The 11,418-nt window shown below is 44.9% G+C and overlaps 1 protein-coding gene across 1 annotated transcript; it reads right to left on the bottom strand.

The window, feature by feature from the left end:
* Positions 1-1,836: 1,836 nt before the first annotated feature.
* LOC134445113 (uncharacterized) lies at positions 1,837-11,074 on the bottom strand. The gene is made up of 3 exons (XM_063194199.1): positions 10,851-11,074; positions 6,426-7,443; positions 1,837-1,860 (listed from the first exon to the last, which is right to left on the bottom strand). The coding sequence occupies exons 1-3, from the start codon at positions 10,853-10,855 to the stop codon at positions 1,837-1,839; spliced, it is 1,047 nt and encodes a 348-aa protein (XP_063050269.1). The 5' UTR covers positions 10,856-11,074.
* Positions 11,075-11,418: the final 344 nt, after the last annotated feature.

The raw sequence follows: 11,418 nt of genomic DNA, 5'->3' as shown, positions 1-11,418 counted from the left end.
CGCACCGGCCTCAGCCTGCCTGCATGGCCGCACAACTGGCTAAGATAATGAATTACACAGGTGAGAAACTCGACGGAGGAGGAAACTTTTGTGCACGTCGCCCATCGATTTACCAAACCTCTGACCTGAACTGCATGCCAATGCACCCCGCCACTCCTGGATGATCACTGTCCTGTCCCACTGCCAGGGGAGGGGGTATGTTCACCAACAGGCTGTCAACACTGACTCAGGATTCACTTCTCACCGGACGGTCTTTGCCTGCACGATACTGCACAAGCTCTCAGTGGCACCCCGTACTCCCGACCTTTAGAATGTTTACCGCGTAGACTTCAACATTTCTCAGGCTTGGCAGTACTTCAGCACCACGGCCAGCAATCTTGCCCAATACACCGCGTAATCCAACTAATCTCAGCTTCTCGAGTGCAGTGGTCCATGCAGACCTCGTGAAGCACTTTGATGATCAGTCCACCTTTGTGGACAGCCATTCTCCAGCATGATCACAAGAATCCTGTTCTGCAGCGATAATGAAGATGTATGCATAAATACTTAATCCAAATTCCAGATAGTGAAGTGAAATAAATGAAATAAAGCAAAAGAAACGCTGGTACCTTGGATCCTTGTAAACCAAGAAAGATGTCTTTTCCTTTAGTTTTCCAGATATAACCACTAGCAAATAAAAAGATTTTGTTTTGGTTCTATTGACCTTACCTCACTAAGTTGCCAACTGTTAATCATCATTCTCTTCCACTCCTAATCATTCACTAACTCAAAAAAATACACACAAAACTTTCGGACTATTTTCACCCTTTTTGGAAGAACCAGTCCCCGATGCCTGGCTGTTGGCAAACCTTAACAGCGTTACAGCTACACATGCGTTGGCCCGCTGCTGTGGCTGCACAACACCTGCTGTTCTCGATTGCTGCATCCGACGCCTGCTGAAACACTGCCTCCAGGAAGTCCGGACTGTTGTCGATCCAGCGTGGCTGCTGGTTTCTCCAACCACTCTACACCATGTGCCGTTTCCTGGCTGCAGACTTCTCCAACTACCACAACCTGCATTGCCTTCTTTGTCCATCCTCGGCGTCCTCGCGGCGTCTATGGCCGCGTCTTGCTTATCGTGGTTGGTGACATGGCGAGCTCGGATGCCCCCCTCTGCCGGCGTCTCCGCGGCTCCTCCGTCCATAGAACTTCACCGGCTTGTTTGGCTGCCTCCTTCAGCTGAGCTCGCCTCCCACGACGGAAGCTCTGGATTTTCGGATCCCGCCATGGCCGTTTCATCGCCGCCCCCGTCGTGGGCTTCCATATTTCTCCATTAATGTGAACGCTCCATCCCGTCATGATTTATGGACAAAAAAACCTTTCCATTGCCGTTGTGTTGTGTTTTACTCTCTGTGTGTCTTTGAATGTCTGTGCATGTCTTTGAGTATTTAGAAAAGCGCTATACAAAATGTATGTATTATTATTATTATCATTATTTAGATCTCCAACAAGAGCTCATAATATTATGGCAAAATGAGGCCCTTTTCATCCTGATAGACTGCTCTAATAGCCTAGCAGTGAGGCAGAGGGGTTTGAATACAATCACCAATGTCAAACTTGTCTACTGAATCTTCTTGCATTTACCATGCAATCAATCCCATCACAGACATCAAACTTGTCTACTGAACCTTGTAGCATTTACCTTATACCATCAATCCAATGGAGCTCAATGTAAATGCGAATGTCCCTATATGATGGACATCATTATTATACGTATTACGCAGTGAGCTATGTGAGGTGCCCATTGCATGTGCACATCAATTACACAAGATATTTGATAAAGCAGTGTATGCCATGTCACACCCTCACGGCCCTCGTAATCTGTTCCCACGGTAACAGTCTGAGACAGACACATATGTAGACGTGTTTATTACCTGAAGAGCAGAGTCGTTTGTCTTCGTGTCACCTTCAGCAGCCTTTTCCACTTCCTCTCAGCCCCACTGCATGTTGGGTGATGGAGTTTATCTAAACGTGGCATAATGAGCCATTGCATTTCTCAGTCACCTCTCCCAGAATAGCAAGCTGCGGGCTGTGATGCACTGGAGGGTATACAGACTAGAGATGCACCGGATCCTGATTTTTAGGATCCTGACGGATACCGGATCCACTGCTTAAGATCCTGCCGGATCCGGAACCGGATACCGGATCCTACGAAAGGGTTGAAACACATAACCAACTCGCACACGTGGGCCCTTTTTATTACGTTCGCGCAAACTATTTTTAAGACTCATTGGCTTACTGCCACACTGCCTTCAACGACCGCTTCCAAAGGGCTTTGACTCCATGCAGCGATTGGGGTTGTGAAAGACTGACTGAAAAGCCATGGCTACGTAAAAAGTAGAGATGCCCCAGATCCTGATTTTTAGGTAACTGCCGGATACCGGATCCACTGCTTAAGATCCTGCCGGATCCGGATAGTCTGAAAAACCCTATTATCCTGCCGGAAACGGAACCGGATCTTGGATCCTGTACATCTCTGATACAGACACAACACACAGCACCACAGGAGACTGGAAGAGACAAATAGAATGGGCTGGCTTGGCATATTCTTTTGTTAGGTGTTTCTCTCTCTCTTTCTCTCTCTCTCTCTCTCTCTCTCTCTCTCTCTCTCTCTCTCTCTCTCTCTCTCTCTCTTTCTCTCTCTCTCTCTCTCTTTCTCTCTCTCTCTCTCTCTCTTTCTCTCTCTCTCTCTCTCTCTCTCTCTCTCTCTCTCTCTCTCTCTCTCTCTCTCTCTCTCTCTCTCTCTCTCTCCTTCTTTTTCTCCCTCTCTCTTTCTTTGTTTCTTTCTATCCCTCGTTCTCTGGAAATATACTGTTCCACTTCCTCATTAATGAGTATGTTTTCAAGAGAATATGATTTCCACCAGGTCTTTGTGTCCCCCTGCTGTAGAAAATGGCAGTTCTTTTTTCACTTCACTTGCTCTATCTATCTCTCTTTATATCCCTGTTCCTTCTGCTCTCTCTCTCTCTCTCTCTCTCTCTCTCTCTCTCTCTCTCTCTCTCTCTCTCTCTCTCTCTCTCTCTCTCTCTCTCTCTCTTCTCTCTCTCTCTCTCTCTCTCTCTCTCTCTCTCTCTCTCTCTCTCTCTCTCTCTCTCTCTCTCTCTCTCTCCCTCACACACACACACACACACACACACACACACACACACACACACACACACACACACACACACACACACACACACACAGTCCTAAGTATATAGGCTAACAGAGACAGGCACAAACACACTATCTCTTAAATACAAATGCACACACAAGGCAATCCTTCCTTTTCAGTAGAGATGTACAGGATCAAAGATCCGGTTCCGTTTCCGGCAGGATAATAGGGTTTTTCAGACTATCCAGATCCGGCAGGATCTTAAGCAGTGGATCCGGTATCCGGCAGTTACCTAAAAATCAGGATCTGGGGCATCTCTACTTTTTACGTAGCCTAGGCTTTTCAGTCAGTCTTTCACAACCCCAATCGCTGCATGGAGTGAAAGCCCTTTGGAAGCGGCCGTTGTGTTGCAGTAAGCCAATGAGTCTTAAAAAAAGTTTGCACCAACGAAATAAAAAGGGCCCACGTGTGCGAGTTGGCTATGTGTTTCAACCCTTTCGTAGGATCGGGTATCCGGTTCCGGATCCGGCAGGATCTTAAGCAGTGGATCCGGTATCCGGCAGGATCCTAAAAATCAGGATCCGGTGCATCTCTACTTTTCAGTCTTTCTACTCTTTCTCTTCCACCCACCTCACACACAGACACACAGAGATAGACACAGACACACGCAGACACACAGACACAGACACAGACACAGACACACACACACACACACACACACACACACACACACACACACACCAACCCAACCTGCACACACACAGAGAAACTTACACATTGTGCACAATTTAAATTGGTCAATGGAAATGTGGCCTGCCTCTCTGGCCTGTCAATTAGTGTTTGTTCTCTGGCTGCAACTGCACCGTGAGCTCCGAGACAGACATGCTCATTACGCAGTTTAGAGAGTGAAAATAAAGTAGGCATCTGGGAGATCCATCCTGTGTGCCTGTGCCTGTGTGTGTGTGTGTGTGTGTGTGTGTGTGTGTGTGTGTGTGTGTGTGTGTGTGTGTGTGTGTTTGTGTTTATGTGTCCCTGTGTGTGTGTGTGTGTGTGTGTGTGTGTGTGTGTGTGTGTGTGTGTGTGTGTGTGTGTGTGTGTTTAGGTGTACAAGTGTGTGCGTGCGAGCGTGCGTGTGTCCATATTTATAGGTGTGTAGTGCACGTGCTTAGGCACACATGTGCATGTGTGTTTATATTTTGTGTGCATGTGTGTGTGCACGTGCAAGCTTCGTGCGTGGGTGTAGTGACTCCTTGTAAGTTCTACATCTAGACGCCAAGAAGGTGTTCCAATTGTTTAAATAGACGGTTTATTCCAATGTTCCATCAAACTTAAAGGTTTCTTCAGTTTCAAAAGTTCATCAATACATTTCCAGGTTTCCAACAAAAAACACCGTCCAAAAACAACATAAAAATGCGATATTGAAAACGGTTTCCTGCTGGCGTCTTTGTCTTTCCAAAAGCCTAATGCTCTATGCTCAAAGTGAGCTCCTTGTTCCAAAAGAAAGCTGTCTGATTATTCACCTGGGCCAATTAGGCACCCAGGTGGATCATCAGCCAGGCTACCAAATTCAAGGTGCAGGGACAATTTACGCCAGCAGGTGTCACAATTCCAAAAACCAAATGTCAACAAACCAAAAGTCAAGTCAAAAATGAAATACCAAATCAAACACAAAAATGGCTCCTACACATCACCCCCCTTATTGCTACTGGCTAAGGACAGGTACAATAACAACCAAAATAAAAAATATGGAGCCATGTATACATAAGTCAATTCAATCATCATTCACATCAGTCATAATTCACATCATTCACAATGACATCAAAAGTGTACAGTTTTTTTTTTTTTTTCATTTTCATTTCAGTGCTCAGTTCATAGAGTCCATTTGCCATTACAGGCATTGCTCATTCAAGAGTCCATAAGTGGTGTATGTTGTGCTTAGTGTCTGTGTATGGTACGACGCTTGTGTGTGCACGAATGGATCTTCGGAGGTCCATGGTCCATGTGCGCATGTGAAGCCTAGACTCATCAGTGTAAGTGAAAGGCAAGCATCATCATCATCATCATCATAGAATGCATCGTTTCACACAAAGCAGTCATTCAAAGTACCTCATTAGATCGTATCACAATCATAACAAAGTCATATTTACATGTCATTCTCCAACAACAGACATACCTTTGTAATTGGTCTCTCTAAGACACTTGTTTGGGTTTTCAGTGTTACACTACGTACCACCCCTTTTGAATCTTTCTTTGTGCCAATAACCCTCCCCAACATCCAAGATGCCCTAGGGGCAGTAGGGTCAGAAATTAAAACAACATCCCCACTCATGTAATTACGTTTAGTTCTCAACCATTTTTGCCTTTCTTGTAAGGTTGGAAGATATTCCCTAACCCATCGTTTCCAGAATGCATTGGCTAAGTATTGTACTTGTTTCCATCTGCGTTTACTGTACGTGTCTGATTTCTGGAACAGACCAGGAGATAGTGTGGGCTGACCTTTAAGGAGTAAAAGGTGGTTAGGGGTCAAGGGTTCAAGGTCATCAGGGCTATCAGAGACGGTGGTAAGTGGGCGACTATTAATGATTGCTTCTACTTCACAAAGGAAAGTATGTAGGGACTCGTCATCTAGTGTTTGGCTTTTGGTTACAGCCAGGAGTGTTTGCTTCACTTGCTTGATTAATCTTTCCCACACCCCCCCATGATGTGAGGCGGCAGGTGGGTTGTAGATCCATTCTATGCCCTTTTGCTGTAGAGCTGCTTGTAGTTTGTGATTTTTGTTCCACTCCTTAATGGCATTCCTGAGCTCACGGTCAGCTGATACCAGATTTGTTCCATTATCTGATCTGATCTGCTGTACTTGACCTCTCCTGCTCACGAACCTACGAATAGCATGGATGCATGAGTCAGTGTCAAGTGAGTTGGCTACTTCTAGATGAACGGCTCTGGTGGTGAGGCATGTGAAAAGAACACCATATCTCTTAACTTCACTTCGTCCTTTTTTCACTATTATTGGGCCAAAGTAATCTGCACCAACATAAGTAAAGGGTGGTGAATCAGGTGTCACTCTCTCTTTTGGCAGATCTGCCATCTTTTGCTCTCCTAAGAGCGCATGTTGTTTTCTGCAGAACACACACTCGGATCTGATCTTTCTGGCCAGAGCGTTTGCTGCTGGTATCCAGTAATGCTGTCTCAATTTGGCCAACATGTGATTCCTTCCACAGTGTCCTAGTTGTTCATGAATGTGTCTCAGGACAAGTTTGGAAATGTGGTGGTGCTTGGGAAGAATCACAGGGTGTTTTTGAGTTTCTGGGATAGCCATTTTGCTCAGTCTCCCTCCAGTATGGAGGAGTCCATCCTGCATGAAAGGGTCCAGTTTGCAAATTGTGCTATGTTTACTAACATGTGTGTTTCCCTTCTGCAAGGTTTCCATTTCGGTTGGGTAACTTTCTCTCTGAGCAGATTGAATGATGGCCTGTTCTGCAGCCTTTAACTCATCCAAGGTAAGTTGTGCATTCGTACATTTCGTTCCAGTTCTCATTTTGTCCTTCCTTTTCCGTGGTTTCTTGTCATCAGAATCAATATTCAGCATCTCCTTTCTTTTCTGACTGAGGTTCAGGAGCACACTTTTCAGTCTAAGCATCCATGCCACTGCTCTTATGAGCTTACTCCAATTTGAGTGGTACTGTATGAAGTTGTGGGTTGGGTTCTGGTTAATTGTGGTTGCCATGACTACAACATCTCTCTTCACCTCAGCATCACCATCAAATGCCTGCGTGTCAATGTCAGACCTTGGCCATTCAGAATTTTGCTTCCTGAGAAAGTGTGGGCCACTAAGCCATGTGGTGGACTGGGTGAGTGCACTGGCTTTACACCCACGAGATGCACAGTCTGCTGGGTTGAGTTTTGTCTCAATGTATCTCCATTGTTTTACTTCAGTCATTTCTCTTATTGTGTGCACCCTATTGGCCACAAACGTTTTGTACCTTTTGTTTTCATTTCTTATGTATTTTAGCACTGCTGTACTATCGGTCCAGAAGACTGAACTTTCCAGAGTGAGCTGCAACTCTGTTCTGAGTAGCTTATCTACCCTAACTGCGAGCATTGCAGCAGTAAGCTCCAGTCTTGGCATGGTCATTTGTTTCAGGGGTGCTACACGTGACTTCCCCATTACAAAGGATATATGTACTTCCTGTTCAGCATTCTCAAGACGGAGGTAGGAGACACAACCATATCCGCTTTCTGAGGCATCACTGAAGTGGTGTAATTGTGCAGATGTTACCTGACCAAACTGCGCAGGCTTCATGCACCTGGTGACTGCAAGCTCTCCAATGTGTCTCAGTCCAGTCAGCCACTCCTGCCACATCTGCACATGGTGCTCTGGTAGTTCTTTATCCCAGGCATGGTTTTGTTTGCACAGGTCCTGCAGGATGTTTTTAGCTGTAAGGACAAATGGACAGATGAGGCCAAGAGGATCATACACAGATGCGATTACAGACAGTATACCTCTCCTGGTGTGTGGCTGATTCTTAAGGCTCACGGCAAAGGTAAGTTCATCCCTTTCCACACACCACTGGATTCCAAGACTTCTTTCCACAGGCAATTCACTCTTTTCCAGGTCAAGATCTTTCACTTGCTGTGCTCTGTCTGCCTGTGGGATGGACATAAGAACAGTTCGGTTATTGCATATCCATTTGTGCAAGCGGAAGCCTCCCATTGCACATGCAGTTTCTAGTTCCTTGTACAAGGATATTGCATCGTTCTCGGTTGCCACTGACTTTAAGCAGTCATCGACGTAAAAATTAGACTTAATCGTCTCCATTGCTTCCACAGAGAATTGATCTTTGAAGTCCTCTGCTGTTTGTCTGAGTGCGAAACTGGCGCAGCTTGGTGAAGATGTTGCACCAAATATGTGCACGGTCATTCTATATTGTCTGAGTGGTTGACTTGTGTCACCATTTGGCCACCAGAGAAAGCGCAAGAGGTTGACATGTTTCTCTGCTACCCTCACCTGGTGGAACATGCTTGCTATGTCCGCCATTAATGCAACTGGCTCTTGGCGGAAGCGCAGGAGAACACCTACCAGGTTGCTAGTGAGGTTTGGACCTTGAATGAGAGCACTGTTCAAAGATGTTCCTTGAAATGATGCAGAGCAGTCGAAAACTACACGCAAAGTGCCCTTTTTTGGGTGATGTACAGCATGGTGTGGAAGAAACCAGACTGTTCCACTCTCCTTGTTCAGCTCATCATCTGGGACCATTTCCGCATAGCCACTTTCGATCACTCCCTGTAGGAAGGTTGTGTATTCTGCATGATATTCTGCATTTCTTTCTAATTTTCTTTTCAGGGAAAGAACACGTTGCTGTGCCTGTTGGTAATTGTTTGGCATGTTTACATTCTCCTCCTTCAAAGGTAAAGGTAAGTAGTAATGACCATTTTTCCATTCTTTTGATTTTTCCATAATTGACATGAATTGTTTGTCTGCTATTGACATTTCTGTTTTCTCTTCAGATTCTTTCTCTGGGAAATCGTGATGGTATTGTTTTACCAACAACTCATTCAAGTTGGCCACTGAAATGCGATTCACTACCGCTGCACATGCATGGCTGCCTTTGAGGTCACATGTGCTTTCTTGCATGAGTCCACCGATTACCCATCCTAGGGGGTATTTAACGGCATACGGACCATTTCCTCTGCTGTTAATGACTTTCCAGGGTTCCATAAGTTTGGCAGCATTTGTTCCAATTAACAATTCTATGTCGGCATCCAGTTGTGGCAGCTTGACTTCTTGTAAGTATGGCCATTTCTGAACTGACTCCTGACTGGGTATGTGCTGTTTTGACACTGGCAATTTTGGTTGTGTGTAAACATCTGGGAGCTTGTGAAACTTGTGATCCTCCATACTGCTGACCTCCAGACCATTGACTACACTGCTGCTGACTGCCTTCTCCTGTCCCATTGTTCGCAGTAGAATTGTGCAGTTTTTTCCACAGGTGTTTAATTTTCTTTTCAGGGAATCAGTGCAGAACGTGGAGGAGCTACCGGGATCTAGAAAGGCGTAAGTATGTACAAATTGTTCTGAATTGACAACTTTAACCTTTACAGGGACTATGGCTAGTGTGCATTGTGACTCACTGTCCTGCAGGTGGTCCTTTTCCACAGACACCAGTGCACTTGTTGCAGGTAAGGCATGATCAGCTTGTCCGTCATCCTTTGGCTTTCCTGTGTGGATATGCAGAACAGTTGGGTGAGATAATGAACATTTGTCACAGGTCATTCTATTGGAGCATGTCTTACTCATGTGTCCCTTCTCCAAGCATCCAAAGCACATTCCATTTGTTTTTAAGAATTGTATTCTTTCGTTGTTTTGTTTTCTTGCAAACAGTTGACAGTTTTGAAATGCATGATTCTTTCCACAGAATAAACATGGTTTGTCAAATGCACTCTTGTTTGTTTTTTGTTTATGTCCAGTTGTGTGATTGTTGTTGGCAAGTACATGATCAACAGTAGTTGCAAAGCTGGATCTGGCATTGGGTCTGCTGCTCACAGTTTGTTTTGTTTTAGGGGCCCTTTTGGCATCCACTGTGCCACTTATGTCTCCAAAGACCGGGTCTAGCATTGCCCTGCACTGCTTGTCAACGAAGTCCACTAGGTCTTTGTATGTCACTTGTTGGTCTTTGTCATGTAAGGCACACACATGTCCACGCCACCTGTCTCTCAGTCTGTAGGGGAGTTTAGACACTAATTGTCTGAGGTTGGTGGAATTCTCTAATTCCTTTAGGCCGTCTACATCCTGCATGGTGTGATAGCAGCTGTTTAAAAACAGAGCATAAGACCTTAGCCCATTGCCATCTTCAGGTTTTATGACTGGCCAATTTAATGCCTTGGTCATGAAAGCAGATGCTATCTTGTGGCGGTTGCCAAACTGTTTTTCAAGTTGCTTTTTTGCTTCCTTGAAGCCTACCTTTGGGTCCATGTGCAAGAAACTGCTTACAAGATCTCTAGGTTGGCCCTTGGTATATTGCTGCAGGTAGTAAAGACGATCTGCCAGACTAGTTGTGTGTCTTTCCACACACTGTTCAAATGCCTTGATGAAGGTTCTGAATTCAAGTGCATTTCCATCAAAAATTGGCACATTCCTATCTGGCAACAAAGACAGAGTTTGCTGTTTAACAAGTAATTCTGTTATTTCTGTTTGTCTTTTCAAAACATCAGCAATTTGGTTGTTGCCATCAGCAGTAGGAACAGACTGTACATTGGCTGTTTGGCTTTGCGGAGTTATTGGTGTCTGCGCTGGTTGTTTCACTGGCCTCTGCACTGTTGTGGGAATTTTGTATTCCGTCGGTGTATCATATTGATAGGCGCCAATCAGTGAGCGCCTTTCCTCTGACTCACGCAATGCTTTTGCCCTTGCTTCTGCTGCAGCCAACTCTGATTCCATGTCAAGTTTTTCTCTGCGCGCTTTTAATTTGGCCTCTTCAATATCCAACTCTAATTTTTCATTCAGCGCTTTACTTTTTGCTTTCAATGCTGCGCAGTCTGCCTCAGCGCGCTGCCAGTCTTCCACTACAGGCTGCGCGTCAGGCCGTCTGAACGCAACACTTCCATGTTCGCTAGGGGCTTTGCTCTTTTCCTTTTGACCAGTTTGAGATGCACTGTCCTCCGCGACTACCAGATTTTCTTGCTCCTCTACTTCTTCCTGTAATTCTTCATGCACCTCATCACTGCTCATTGCCCATTGCGTTACGCCTTCCAGAAATGTGCTGAAACTAGTAGCTTTCGGGATAAACCAATCAACTTGATCAGCCTCTCTCTCGTATTCATCTTTCATCAAACTTTGCACTGTGGCCTGTAATTCTTTAAACTCATTAAAGCTTCTTTCAAAAGTGTCAATTAGCTTTAGCACATTTTCCTTTTCTTCTCCAGCAGTAATTAAAGTGTTAATTTCATTTTTTTTCCTTGTCAGGTATCCAAGTTTTCCTCTTCGGCTGCCTATTAACTGTATAAGTTTCCTTTCAGCTTCCATGTTCTGCTGTTCTACTAAGTTCTGTTCTTCTGTGTTCGGTTCCTCTTCTACTGGCTCGGCCATTTTCAATTCAAACTAAAAAATGTATTTCACGTTATAAAAAAAATAAGAAAGTCTTCAGTCTCAAACACAAAAATTGGCAACGTTCCAAACTTAAAGCGCAAAGTCTTTGCGAGCGCGGCGGCCCGTGTGTAGTGCCTTTTTATACTCACTCCACCGGTGCAAATTATGAGTGCAGTCTTTGCCTTTAAGAAAGATA

Source organism: Engraulis encrasicolus, chromosome 3 (assembly GCF_034702125.1).
Source record: "Engraulis encrasicolus isolate BLACKSEA-1 chromosome 3, IST_EnEncr_1.0, whole genome shotgun sequence".
In the NCBI taxonomy this organism is placed as follows: Eukaryota; Metazoa; Chordata; class Actinopteri; order Clupeiformes; family Engraulidae; genus Engraulis; species Engraulis encrasicolus.
Note: the sequence above shows the minus strand (reverse complement) of the source record. Positions and strands in the feature narration are given on the sequence as shown.

Excerpts from the sequence above, each read along its gene's own strand:
- LOC134445113 (XM_063194199.1), bottom strand. Across the intron at positions 1,861-6,425 it reads CAGAAACTCAAAAACACCCT|ATTACGAGGGCCGTGAGGGT; the intron begins GTGATTCTTCCC and ends CCGTGGGAACAG.